This window comes from Drosophila kikkawai, chromosome 2L (assembly GCF_030179895.1).
Source record: "Drosophila kikkawai strain 14028-0561.14 chromosome 2L, DkikHiC1v2, whole genome shotgun sequence".
Lineage (NCBI taxonomy): Eukaryota > Metazoa > Arthropoda > Insecta > Diptera > Drosophilidae > Drosophila > Drosophila kikkawai.
In genome coordinates, this window is record NC_091728.1 from 27,848,445 (window position 1) to 27,861,243 (window position 12,799).

The 12,799-nt window shown below is 47.2% G+C and overlaps 2 protein-coding genes across 2 annotated transcripts; both read right to left on the minus strand.

Moving 5' to 3' along the window:
• Positions 1 to 296: 296 nt before the first annotated feature.
• Positions 297 to 4,324, minus strand: LOC121502497 (serine/arginine repetitive matrix protein 1-like). Its single transcript, XM_070285606.1, has 3 exons — positions 4,288 to 4,324; positions 1,014 to 2,089; positions 297 to 953 (listed from the first exon to the last, which is right to left on the minus strand). The coding sequence occupies exons 1-3, from the start codon at positions 4,322 to 4,324 to the stop codon at positions 297 to 299; spliced, it is 1,770 nt and encodes a 589-aa protein (XP_070141707.1).
• A 2,187-nt stretch (positions 4,325 to 6,511) lies between these two features.
• Positions 6,512 to 11,761, minus strand: LOC121502441 (uncharacterized). Its single transcript, XM_070285611.1, has one exon. The coding sequence runs from the start codon at positions 11,759 to 11,761 to the stop codon at positions 6,512 to 6,514; it is 5,250 nt and encodes a 1,749-aa protein (XP_070141712.1).
• Between the last annotated feature and the right edge of the window lie 1,038 nt (positions 11,762 to 12,799).

Below are 12,799 nucleotides of genomic sequence, written 5' to 3' on the forward strand. Positions count from 1 at the left end.
GGGAAATGTCGCTGCCTCTGCCGCTGTTCGCGTCGGCAGCGGAGAGGGGAAATGTCTTCAGCGCGGTCGCTACAGTCCGTGTTGGAAAAATGTATACGCCTGTGCGTTGCGGTCTTAATCTAACTCTAATTTGGCCCTTCTTGGGCAACTTAACTTTGTGTGTGTGAGTGTTTGTGTGGGGTGTGGGTGTGTGGTATGGCTAATCCTAACTTACTTATTGCTAAACTTAACTATAAACTTAACTAATATTTACAGTATTTACAAAATAGGGTTTTGTGACTTCGTCACACTCCACCCTATCTTCGGGAGGGATGGAGAGTGACGATTACCTTCCCACTTCGGTTTATCTGGACGCGGAAGCGTTGGTTCGCCTCCTCCTCCAGGATCCGGATCGTCCGTCGCCTCGGTACTGCCAGGCGCCCGTGTATCCGGCGAAGCAGGGCGGCCGGCAATGTGCCGTTGGGTGTGGTCCACTCTACTGGGGCCGGTGCCCAGCGGGGAGGGTTGAGGGCTCCCTCGTCGGCGTCCGATGATGACTCGTCGGATGAGCTGGGCGGGCTGTCTGCCCGTGGTGCGCTCCGGCGCCGTGCTCGGCGGCGCGGGGTCGGTGATGGTGGGCCATTCGTTGGCGGTTGGGCAACCGGTGGGTTGCCGAGTTCCTCGCTGACGTCCTCCGCTCTTCGGCGCGCCTCTTCTGCGGCCAGCTCCGCAATGGTGGGCAGGCCGGGTCGAGGATCGCGGCTGGGGGTCACCGCGGCGCATCGGGCGGTGATGTGAGGACCGGCGTAGGGACCTGGGCCAAATATCTCCTCGTACGAGGGCGGAGGAGATCGGCTGCGACTGGTGGTGGCTGGGGCCCGGCCTTGTAGCGGCGAAGATCCAGCCACGGTCGCCACGGTGGGCGACTTCTGGATGGAGTCGTTGTGGCCCAATGGGGCCGATGTGCCTGGGCACTAGGGCGGCATTCCCCGTGCAGATGATGGCCGTAGCTCGGCGTGGTCATCCGCGTTCACCCCCTCCTCGTCATCGCCGCGGTGGTGGGCGACTTCCAGAGGGAGTGGTCGTGGCCCGCTGGGGCTGGTATGCTGGGACGCCATGTCGTCGGCGTCGATGGTGATGTCCTCGACGGGTAGAGCCCGTGGCCGGAAGGGGTCGGCGAGGCTGTCGCTGGGAAGCGGCTGGCTTGGCCGGCGCCGTGGAGCGCCTGTAGGAGCTCGTCGACCGCACCGTACCTCCATGCAGTGTCCTGTGGCGCCGGGGCGGGAGTCGGCGGATGGCCTTGTCCGTCCATCGTCTGGTTGGCCTCGGTGGGGGCGGAATCTGTGGAGCGCGTGGCTCGTCGTGCCTTGTGGTAGGCGGGCTGAAGGCGGTTGTCGCTGTTTAAGGGGTTGATCGGTGCGCATGAAGACGCGATGCTCTGCGATGTGTGATACCCCTGAAAGAGTATCAAATTTGGCCAGTTCCTGGTCCAGAAACTCCTTCACCCAAGGCTCGGGGAAGTCCTGCGTCTCGGGTTCCTTTGTCTGGAAAGAGACCTGATCTTTTGTGGGATGACTCACCGAATTGACGGTTCCGCATAGGGGCGGGCTTGGCTCCGGCGTTTCCTCGACGTGATCCTGGAAGCGGACACGTTTTGTGGAGGTACGGAAGGGATTCCGTTGCGCGGCTGTGGCATCTGCCACGGGCAAAGCCTGTCTCCAACAGGGCGGCTGGTTCTCCGTTGCTGGTGATGTTGTGCCTCGAAACAGTGCTCGAGGTGAGGTACTTGGCTGGTCGTCGAGTTCGGAGCATGGCTCCCTTGGCTGCCCTCGATGGGTAGAGCGTGGCTCTCCTTGGGCTGTCGTCTGTGGCTTTTCGGCAGGGGTGGAGTGTGACTCCGTTGTCGTCCTTCGCTGATCAGAGTGTGACTCTGCGTGGTGTGCCGTTGATGGCTCTTCGTGGTTGGAGTGTGACTCCGTCGATGTACTTCGCTGTTCAGAGCGTGGCTCTGAGTGATGTGCCGGGGATGGCTCTTCGTGGTTGGAGCGTGGCTCCCTTCGCTGGTCAGAGCGTGGCTCTGTCGTTGGTCTTCGCTGGTCAGAGCGTGGCTCTGTCGTTGGTCTTCGCTGGTCAGAGTGTGGCTCTGTCGTTGGTCTTCGCTGGTCAGAGCGTGGCTGTGTCGTTGGTCTTCGCTGGTCAGAGCGTGGCTCTGTTGTTGGTCTTCGCTGGTCGTTCGGTCGCAGTCGGAGGGTCTGTCCGCCGCAGAGCAGGGTTGCTCCGATTCCGCAGAGGAAATCCATTCCTAGGAGTATGTCGTCCAGTGCGTCCGACATCACGAGGAGAATGGTGGGCGTTCGTTCACTTCCAAGGTAGATATTTGCCGCCAGAGCTCTGGCTGCCGCGAGAATGCTATGAGCTGCGCACGTTGCTCGTCTACCGTGCCGCTTCGATCGAGTCCGAACTCGCCGAGGATGGTGTTCACACATGAACACGTATATATGTATGTATATAGATAAGAACGCATCTGTTAAGCATTAAATAAATCTCTGTCGCAGTGCACGGTCTAACACTTGTGTGCATAGCTATAAGAAACCGCCACTTGAGCCTATGTAACAAGTAACCCGAAATATGACCTCCTGTGAGCGGTCTGGGTTTGTTTAGGATATTTACGATCGGGTTGACATGTGCACCCTTATCGCTTAGAATATTTCTCACGATCGGGAACTGTCCGATGCGTGGGTCTAGAACTAAGATCTACAATGTACATTCTCATGTTAGCTATATAAGCTAGGGTTTGAATGAAATAAAATCAGTTTCTTACAAAAACTCAACACATGAAGACTTCTTATTTATTTTGGAGCTCTTTCATTTTGGTCCTTCGACCGCTCTGCAACTTTCCCCCCTGTGGTAAGAGGTTCAGAGTTTTAAACCAGCACCTTAAAAGATTAAGGCTGCAAAAATAAAGATCTCTTGTTTCCCCCCACCCGTGGTAAGGAACAGAGAATAATATTATAAAACAAAAAAACACAAAAGAGTTTTTTATGTTTAAATTGAAGCACCTTTAGGCTTGACATAGCTAAAGGTTGCTGTAATACCATTGGAATATATGGTTAGGAGGCGTACTGAGGCCTTTCTTTGAAAATAAAGAAAAACATCAGTAGTGAATGTGATACCATTGAGATATATGGTTAGAAGGCGTACTGAGGCCTTTTTTTGAAAAGAAAAATAAAAAAACATCAGTAGTGGAGTGCATTAAAATCAAAAAAAAAAAAAATTTTTGGAAAGAAAAATAAAAATATAATGAACAAAATCTAACTCCCAGTGCTCGACGAAAAAGAAAAAAAAAGAAGAAAAGTGAAGCAGTGCAAAATTATTCAGCAACGGCGGCAAATACAGCCGCAGCAAAAAAAAAAAAATCCTACAACTAACAACAACGGCGGCAAATACAGCCGCAGCAGCAAAAAAACTGACTACGGCGGCAACGACTACTGCGCAGCAGCGACGACGACTACAGCGACTACGGCGGCAGCGACTACGGCGGCAGCGACTACGGCAGCAGCAACTACAGCGGCAGCGGCAACAACGACAGCGGCAGAAAAAAAGATAAGAAACAAATTTACTATATACTAAAATTATAAGTTAAAAAAAATATATATATATAATAGTAAGATAAATTTGATAAAAAAAAAAAAAGAAGATGTTGTCCGAGCAAATTTTGAGCCTGCTGAAAAGGCAGTCAGAAATTAATAAGGTCTGTGGGGAAATCCTAAAGGGAGAGGTAGTATTGTCAAGTCAGGAAATAAAATCTGTGAATGAGTTCGAGAGAGAAGCTCAAACCAATCACAAAATGCTAGTTAGATTAGGCCCCATAGACCATGAATATTTTAGCAAAAAAAGTTATGACCGAATATTTGATGCCTTTAGACAAATTAGAGAAAAAATCGCGGAGTCAGTTAAGAAGAGTCAAAGTAGTCAAGAGGATCACAAGCATCCGTTTTTAGAGCAGCAAATTCTGAAACTTAGGGATTACCTTGAGGAAACGTATAGGGATATACAGAGCCAGAAACGCGAAACCTTGCGTATAAGAAAAAATAAAATATATTTCCTCTGGCAAAATATTTCCGACCGCAAAAAGGAAGTAGGAGCGTGTAGCTTAAGCTTGGAGTCAGCACTATATGAGTTAGAATTTGACGTTCAAAATATCTCATTGGAGATAAATGAACAATTAAAGGAGAGGGTCGGAGAAAAAGTTGAGGGTACTTACACCACCCCAGAACTACCGACCCTACCAAAAATTGAGGTTCCCACCTTTGGCGGTGATGCCAAAGAGTGGGACATATTTCATGATTTGTTTATGGAATTAATTCATTCTAGGGAAAGTCTTAGCACTTCCCTAAAATTCAATTATTTAAAATCAGCCTTAAAAGGTGAGGCAAGAAACGTTGTAGCCCATCTGTTAATGGGTACAGCGGAAAATTATGAGGCCGCTTGGGACCTTCTAACCAAGCGGTACGAAAATAAGAGAAAAATATTCTCTGACCAATTAAATCGCCTAATGGATTTGTCAATGTTGAATATTGATTCCGTTAGGCAGATTAAATTATTTATAGACACAATAAATGAAGCGATACACATTTTAAAACTGAAGGCTAATCTGTCCGATGAAGTTGATGTGTTGTTTGCTCACATTGTGCTCAGAAAATTTAATACTCAGACTCTTCAGTTATATGAGAGTCATATTAAAAAAACCAAAGACATCCAGCAATTAGCCGATGTAATAGAATTTTTAGAGCAGCGGCTGAGTTCCACTAGCTCTGTACAGGAAGAAAAACCTGTCAATAGAAATTTTAATTTTTCAAAAAGTTTTGCCAAAAATAATTATGGCTCGAAAAGAAACGAATTTTTAAATATGAATGAAGGAAAGTGCCACATCTGCAAAATGATGGGTCACATTGTAACGCAGTGCCACAAATTTAAGGGTATGAATCCCACAGAACGACTAGAAGTCGTAAGAAAGGCACAAGTATGTATAAAGTGCCTGAAGCATTCAGACAGCAGAAGATGTGCCAGCGAAAAATTGTGTTCGTTGTGCAATAGAGGGCATCATACAATGCTGCACATAAATTCCCAAAAAAGGGAAAAAGTAAATACCTGCGTGACTTCGAGTCAGGCGTTGCTTGCAACAGCAAGAATCAAAGTAAAATCGGCAAATGGCGATTTTAAAAATTTAAGAGCTCTGATAGATAGTGGATCTCAAACCACTATCATATCAGAGGAGGCAGTGCAAACTTTAAAGCTGCCTCGAATAAAAGCAAAAACAGAAATTAGTGGAATTTCTTCAACAGATAGATGTATATCAAAACATAAAATTAAATTGATTATAAACGGCTTCCACTCAAGTAAGCCATTGATAACTGAGGCAATAGTATTGCCAAAATTAATGAAAGCCCTACCTATAAATAAGGTAGAGGTGGACAAGTCTAAGTGGCGAAACTTTATATTAGCTGACCCGGACTTTAATAAGCCAGGTCGAGTGGATATAATTATTGGAGCGGATTTATACACGCACGTCATAAAAAAAGGATTGAGTGTTAGACCGTGCACTGCGACAGAGATTTATTTAATGCTTAACAGATGCGTTCTTATCTATATACATACATATATACGTGTTCATGTGTGAACATTCCCTGCAGTACCACATTTCATCAATAGGCCTTTTCATCAACAAATCATCAACGCGCCGACTGCGACGCCGACAGAATCGACGCTCTGCCGACTGCTACTTGAACCCGAACTCCCTTCGGAGACCCGAACTCCCTTCGAGTCCGATTTGTCTGTGCATGCAAAAAAAAAAAACAATTTGCATGGGCTTTGTTTTTCGAAGTCCGAAACAAAGTAGAAGACGCAATTAAAATAGATTCTCGAAGGTTCGACTCCATATTTTCGGAGCAGCGGTTTTCGGTTTCGTCTTGCTTCTTCTTATTTCCTTTGCATTAGAAGTTGAAGTGCTCTGCACTGCAGAAGTGTCGTGTGTTTCATTAATTAATAAATAAATTATTAAATAAATTCGTTCCGGGCCTTATTGGAATATATAAAAAGGTGAATAAAGTGAAGTGTTTTTAATTAAATAAAAGCCTATGTGTATTATTTTATTTATTATATATTATATTTGTTTATAAATGAATCCGCCTTAGTGTATACTGTTTAATATAATTTTATTTATTTCCGAACAATTACATTTAATATTGTCGACCGCGCTGCGTTAGATTGCATTGAGAGCAAAAATGTGACTGACTAAGCTTTGGCTATGCACGTCATTCGATTATGCTAGTCGAAGACGTAAACAAGTTACAGTTAGGAGTTAGAAATGAATGGAAAATTACTGGGCAAAAGCTCGCGCGCATGTGCAGCGATGCGCTGCTCGCTTAGCGACCGCTGATAAGGCCGCCGGCAGCGGCGATCAAAACAAAGAGCGCGAAACCCAATACAGGGTGTCTCGTTCCCAAACATACCGGCCCCCCTGAACGGTCGTTCAGCACAGAGGCAAGACAGCAATTTTGGTAATTGGGCGTTTGTAGAATCCGTGGGCCGTCTTTACTGTTACGACCCGTACTTTGTCATCTGATCCTGCGTGCACCTCGCTGATGCGTCCAAGAATCCATTTAGAGGGAGGTAGATTAGGCTCCTTGAGTACCACCAGTGTGTCGATCTTCAGATTCTCAGTTTCTAGATGCCATTTTGTGCGTTCGTGAAGCGATGTCAGGTATTCCATATGCCACCGTTTCCAGAAACCTTGGACCATAGCTTGCAGCTGATTCCACCTCTCCAGTCGATTGATTTGCATATCCAGACGGCAGGGTTCAGAGAGGGCAGTATAAGGAGCTCCAGTCAGGAAATGAGCGGGAGTCAGCGGGTCCAACGAATTATCCCCATTTGGGCACAGTGGGCGAGAGTTGAGGATGGCTTCAATTTGGGTCAAAACAGTCGCTAGTTCCTCAAACGTGAGTGCCTTGGATCCAAGTATCCGTCGCATATGAAGTTTTATGGAACGAACGCCGGCTTCCCACATTCCGCCAAAATGAGGGGCAGATGGGGGTATGAAGTGCCAAGAAATGCCTTCGTTGGCGAAGAATCCAGCCAGTTCCTCATCTTTTGATTGTTCGATGACTAGGCGTCGCATGTCGTCCAAAGTTTGCTTTCCGCCATGAAATGTGGTTCCGTTGTCCGAGTACAGATCGGTGGGCTTTGTTCGTCGGGCAATAAATCGTTGAAAGGCGGCGATGAAGGCCTTTGCAGTCAGATCACTGACGACCTCGATATGGATTGCCTTTGTAGTTAGGCAGACAAAAATAGAAAACCATGCCTTTCCGATCCGAGGAGTTCGTCCTGTTGATTCCTTGATGGCGATCGGTCCAGCGTAATCCAGCCCTGTATGTTGGAAACAGCGACTAGCCTGAACTCGAGGGATTGGCAGCTCTCCCATGATCTGGTTACTGGTGCCTTTGCGTTGAAGAAAGCAGCGTTTGCATTGGAAAACTGCCTTTCTGACCAGATTGCGTGCACCCAGAATCCAGTACTGCTGACGAAGATTGGTGAACGTAGCATCAACTCCAGTGTGTAGATGTGAAACGTGAAAATGTCGAACCAGGAGCCCAGCTAGTGGTGAATCCTTTGGTATTAGGATTGGATGCTTGGCGTTGAAGTTGATTGTCGATTTGTCGATTCTTCCACCGACTCGCATAATTCCATGATCGTCCAGAAATGGGGAGAACCGAATTAAATGCGATTTAGCATTAAGCGGGCGTCGATTCTCTAGCTGCGCATATTCTCTGGCAAAGAAATTTTGTTGCACGTGTCGGATGAGTCGGCATCGTGCGGCCTGCAACTCTTCGGATGTAAGGAATGGTGCCGGATTCCTATGACGAGATCGAAGAGAGTGAATAAAGCGATAACAGTAGCTAGATACCCTTAGCAGACGCGTCCAGGTTGAGAATTTGTGGATGAGTAACTCGTAGATACTTTCATCAGGAAAGTTATGTAGAGTTGTGGGCTTGACAGCTCTCTCTTCGGTGTTGACATCGAGATTTGAAGATACGCTGAACTTGCTTGTAGACGGTGGCCAATCAGAGGGCGGTGTGGCCAGCCATGATGGACCCTTCCACCACAGTCGATGCTCCAGAAGCTTGGACGGATGAAGTCCTCGAGAAGCACAGTCGGCAGGGTTGTCCTCTGTGCGAACATGATTCCAGCAGCTGCGAGGAAAGTCGTTCAAGATCTCAGCCGTTCGGTTGCAGACGTATGTGTTCCAGTTTCGTGGGGGAGCTGAAAGCCAGTGTAGCACAATTTCTGAATCTGTCCAGCAGCTCGTGCTGAAAATAGGAATCGTTAGTGAGGCTTTGACAATCGAGAGCAATCGAGAAAGAAGTAGAGCAGCATTCAGTTCCAGACGTGGGATCGAAACAGGCTTGATCGGGGCTACACGGGTTTTGGCAGCAACTAGGGTGATTTGAAAACTGCCTCCATATGCTACTCGAGCGTATACAACCGCACCGTAGGCTTGCGCGGATGCGTCGGCGAATCCGTGTAGTTGAACGTCTTGGAATGGTGACGCAATGTATCGTGGTACTTGACATTGCGTAAGTGTTGGCAAATCCTCCACCAAGGCCTTCCAGCGCGAGCGTAGAGTTTCAGGAATCGGGTCATCCCATTGCAGAACACTTGTCCAGCTTTCTTGGAAGATAAGCTTGAGTAGAACTGTGACTGGCGCTACCAATCCAAGCGGGTCATAGATTCTTGATAGCTGCGACAAGAGTTCCCTTTTCGTCGGAGAAATGGTCGGATCGCACTCCTTGATATTGAGGTACATGACGTCCTTTCCGGGATTCCATTGGATGCCAAGAATTTTGATTGGTGAATCCGCAGCTGATTTGTTGAGGAGCTGGATAGGCTCATAACATCGGTCCTCTTCTGGCAATGATTTTAGAAGACGCCAACTGTTGGAACTCCATTTCCGTAGTTTGAATTGCGCCTTATCCAACAGTTGAATCAGCTCGTTTTTGAGAATCATGAGCTCGTCGAATGAGTTGCACCCTGTTGGGATATCATCTACATAAGCGTCGTGTAGAAGCGCGTGGGCTGCTGCGGGGAACTCGTGGCGGTGATCCTCAGCTAGTTGCTTAAGAACTCGAACAGCCAGAAATGGTGACGGCGCCAATCCGTAGGTGACCGTCAACAGGCGAAAATGAAGCAGTGGTTCATTCTCGTTCTTGCGCCAAACAATGCGCTGATAATTGGTGTGCGGCTTGAAGACTTGAATTCCTCGGAACATCTTCTCGATATCCGCGCAGAAAACATATGGGTGCTGCCGGAAACGTAAACAAACGCCGAGAAGATCGCGTTGAATGGGTGGGCCAATTTGAAGTCGATCATTGAGAGACACTCCAGAGCTGTCCTTTCCCGATCCATCGAAAACTACGCGACATTTCGTAGTCAGACTGTCCAGTTTGATGACAGCGTGGTGCGGCAGATAGAAGCAGGTTTCTGGGGACTCATCCATTTGAGCCGATGTCAGCTGTTCCATATGACCACGTCGCAAGTAGTCGTCCAGAAATGCTTCATACTGCTGCTTCAAGTCTGGAGATCGACGAAACTTGCGTTCCAGCGAGTGGAAGCGATTGATGGCCTGCGGTAAAGTTGAATCAACAGGCGGCGCATGCTCCTTGAAGGGGTAGTCGACGACGTAAGCCCCGTTCTCCAAGCGCGTGTGGGTGGCAGCAAAATGACGCTCTGTTGGATCGTTGGCATCCAAAAGAGCCTGGCTAGGATGTATATTATCCATCTCCATGAAAGAGCGAACCATCGTGTCGAGGTCCGCGTGATGAGTAACCGCTGAAGTCAGGTGATCATCGCATGCATTGTAAGAGCCTGCAATAATCCAACCAAAAACAGTATTCAGAGCGATAGGAGCGTCGTTACCAAAGCATTTCTGTTCTCCAGTATAAAGAGACCAGAGTTGATCTGATCCAACGATGACATCGATGGATCCTGGCGTGCAGAATGTGGGATCTGCCAAAGGAAGCTCGCAGATTTGCTTCCACGTAGAAGATGAGGTGTCAATAGCCTGGGCCGGGAGTGATGATGTCAGCGAATTGAGAATAAACGAGACCAGTTCGACAGTTTGGTCCGAATGACGAGAGCGCAGCTTGATATGTGCGCGTCCTCGGGTAACGCCAGCGCTGTTGGCTGCGAGACCGAGTACAGAAATCCGGGCGTGCGTTCGACGTACGCCTATTCGCTGAACAAATGATTCCGACGCCAAGGTGATTGTGGACCCAGTGTCCAAGAGCAGCCTGCAGGTTGTAGTATTTCCCCAGGCGTCGACGACGTCTGCAAGGATGGTTGGCAACAGAGTCTGCGAGCCTGCAGCTGAAATATTCTCCAGCGTATGATGCGTGAAGTTATTTTCCGCGGGAGGTAAACTCCCTGATTGATGAATCTCTTGACCAGGCGGTTGATTCTGGCCGATTGTAGACGCCGCTTGTGAGGTTGATGGACGATCGCGGCTGTCCATACGGGCTCTCTCCAAGTAGTTACCGTTTTGAGTTGGCTGCGCCGAGCCAGGGTGAACCAGGGTGTGATGCTTGCGGCGACAAATCCGACAAGTGTGTCTCGATGTACAGTTACCCGCCATGTGACTTGGGCTGAGGCAATTGAAACATAGCTTTTTCGTCTTGAGAAACTCCCGGCGAGCTGCGATGTCGAGTCCGTTGAACTGAGGACACTTGAACAGTTGATGAGTTTGCTGGCACGATGTGCATTTGGGTTCTTCTCGTCTAGGATGCGTATCTGCGTGGTGCGTTGTGGCTGCGCGTCGAGCTTGGGTTGGTCGAACTAAGTGAAAAGCCTCCAAAGTATCGCAGCGAGAGGTGAGAAATTTAAGGAATTGGTTGATGGTCACACCTTTTCCCTCGGAGTCTGCGCACTGCGCCCAAGCTTGGCAAGTATCGGTATCTAATTTTGACAATAGGATGAAGATTAGCCAAGGATCCCTCTCTTCGCAGTCAAGGGCTCGCAAACCACGAATAACTTCGTCTGCGCCATCGGCCAGTTTCCGCACTGTGCTGAGATTAGTAGACGTAGCACTGGGAAGGGTCATGAAACTGTTGAGGAATGATCGGATAATTAGCGATTGTTTGTTATATCGCTGCTCAAGCCGATCCCATGCTTCCCGATAGTTCTCATTAGTCACAGGAATATGTTTGACTAAATTGAGGGCGTCTCCGGATAGATACGATTTGAGGTAATGAAATCGTTGACAATCCGTCAGGCTCGAATTGGAAGCAATCGAGTCCGTAAACATATCCGAAAAATGTTTCCAGTCCTCATAATTCCCGGCAAAGGTTGGGAGTTTGATTCGCTCGAACTGGAAATCCACATGGCTCCTCTGGGGCGCATCTGCTGGTTGCACAGTGGCCAAAATATTGTTAGACGTCTGATCACGCCGTAACTCCTCCAGAGTGTTGCTGAGAATGGCGTGTGTAGCATAATGTTTCTCCTCATAGGCATCAAAATCGTCGTCCGGATTCTCCCAATCCGACTCCGATTGGAAGGCGTACAGCTCTTCCGAATGTCGCACAAACCGCAAATAATTGTCTTGGATTTGCGACAGGCGCACCACAATTGTGTCCACTGATTGAATGTCATCCACAAATTTTAGGGCATTATTATGCGCCCGTGTGATTTGGCTTTTACAAAAGCCCCGTTGTTGAATCACACTCCGCATGGCGATCGCGAAAAGATAACGACTCTATACGATTTTGAAATCTATAGATCACCGTTGACAAAAACCTCAATAATTAAATTAATTTGCCGAAAATAAACAGTAATGGCGAATCCGGCTCGAAGGACCAGTTTTTTAGGATGTTTATAAATGAATCCGCCTTAGTGTATACTGTTTAATATAATTTTATTTATTTCCGAACAATTACATTTAATATTGTCGACCGCGCTGCGTTAGATTGCATTGAGAGCAAAAATGTGACTGACTAAGCTTTGGCTATGCACGTCATTCGATTATGCTAGTCGAAGACGTAAACAAGTTACAGTTAGGAGTTAGAAATGAATGGAAAATTACTGGGCAAAAGCTCGCGCGCATGTGCAGCGATGCGCTGCTCGCTTAGCGACCGCTGATAAGGCCGCCGGCAGCGGCGATCAAAACAAAGAGCGCGAAACCCAATACAGGGTGTCTCGTTCCCAAACAATATTATTTTTTTCTTTTCTGACTGCAGTAATGGCCAACATATTGAAACGAGGATCTTTTGGGTAAATTCTATTTATTTGTATTATTATGTATTCTCTTGATTAATTATTATTTTTTTGTAGATGCAATTGCCCAAGTCGATAGAACTGAGCCTCCAGAGAAGTTACTGCGCAAAAAATTTGGTCTACGTCAATAAAAAGCGGAAAACCGAGGAGCAAACAGACCTTGAGGCCTTTCAATATATGGATTTAATGTTAAGTGTTTATATTTCTGTCTTAGTGTTGGTTTAGAGTTAGTAAGAATAAATAATATTCATAAAATTTCAAGAATTTAATTTTATATATGTGTCGGAGATTACTTTGAAATGTCAGATGTAATTACTATTTATAAGACTCTAAGTGTATCGAATATAGAAATAAATGAAGAGTAAAATAAGTAACGAGAGAAAAGGAAGAGAACTTATTAAGAAAGAGCGTGGTGGGGATGAAAGAGAGTATTCCCTACCGAGTGTGGCGCAATGACGAGTAGAGAAGGACGAGGAAAGTAGAGAAAGGGAAAAGT

Bases quoted from the DNA above. Each gene is read 5' to 3' on its own strand.
- LOC121502497 (XM_070285606.1), bottom strand. From the start codon at position 4,324: ATGAAATATGTCCCACTCTTTGGCATCACCGCCAAAG. The intron at 2,090-4,287 runs GTGGGAACCTCA...GACCAACGACAG, and splicing joins CTTTGGCATCACCGCCAAAG to AGCCACGCTCTGACCAGCGA. The intron at 954-1,013 runs GTGAACGCGGAT...ATGCCGCCCTAG, and splicing joins GCGGCGATGACGAGGAGGGG to TGCCCAGGCACATCGGCCCC.
- LOC121502441 (XM_070285611.1), bottom strand. From the start codon at position 11,761: ATGCGGAGTGTGATTCAACAACGGGGCTTTTGTAAAAGCCAAATCACA.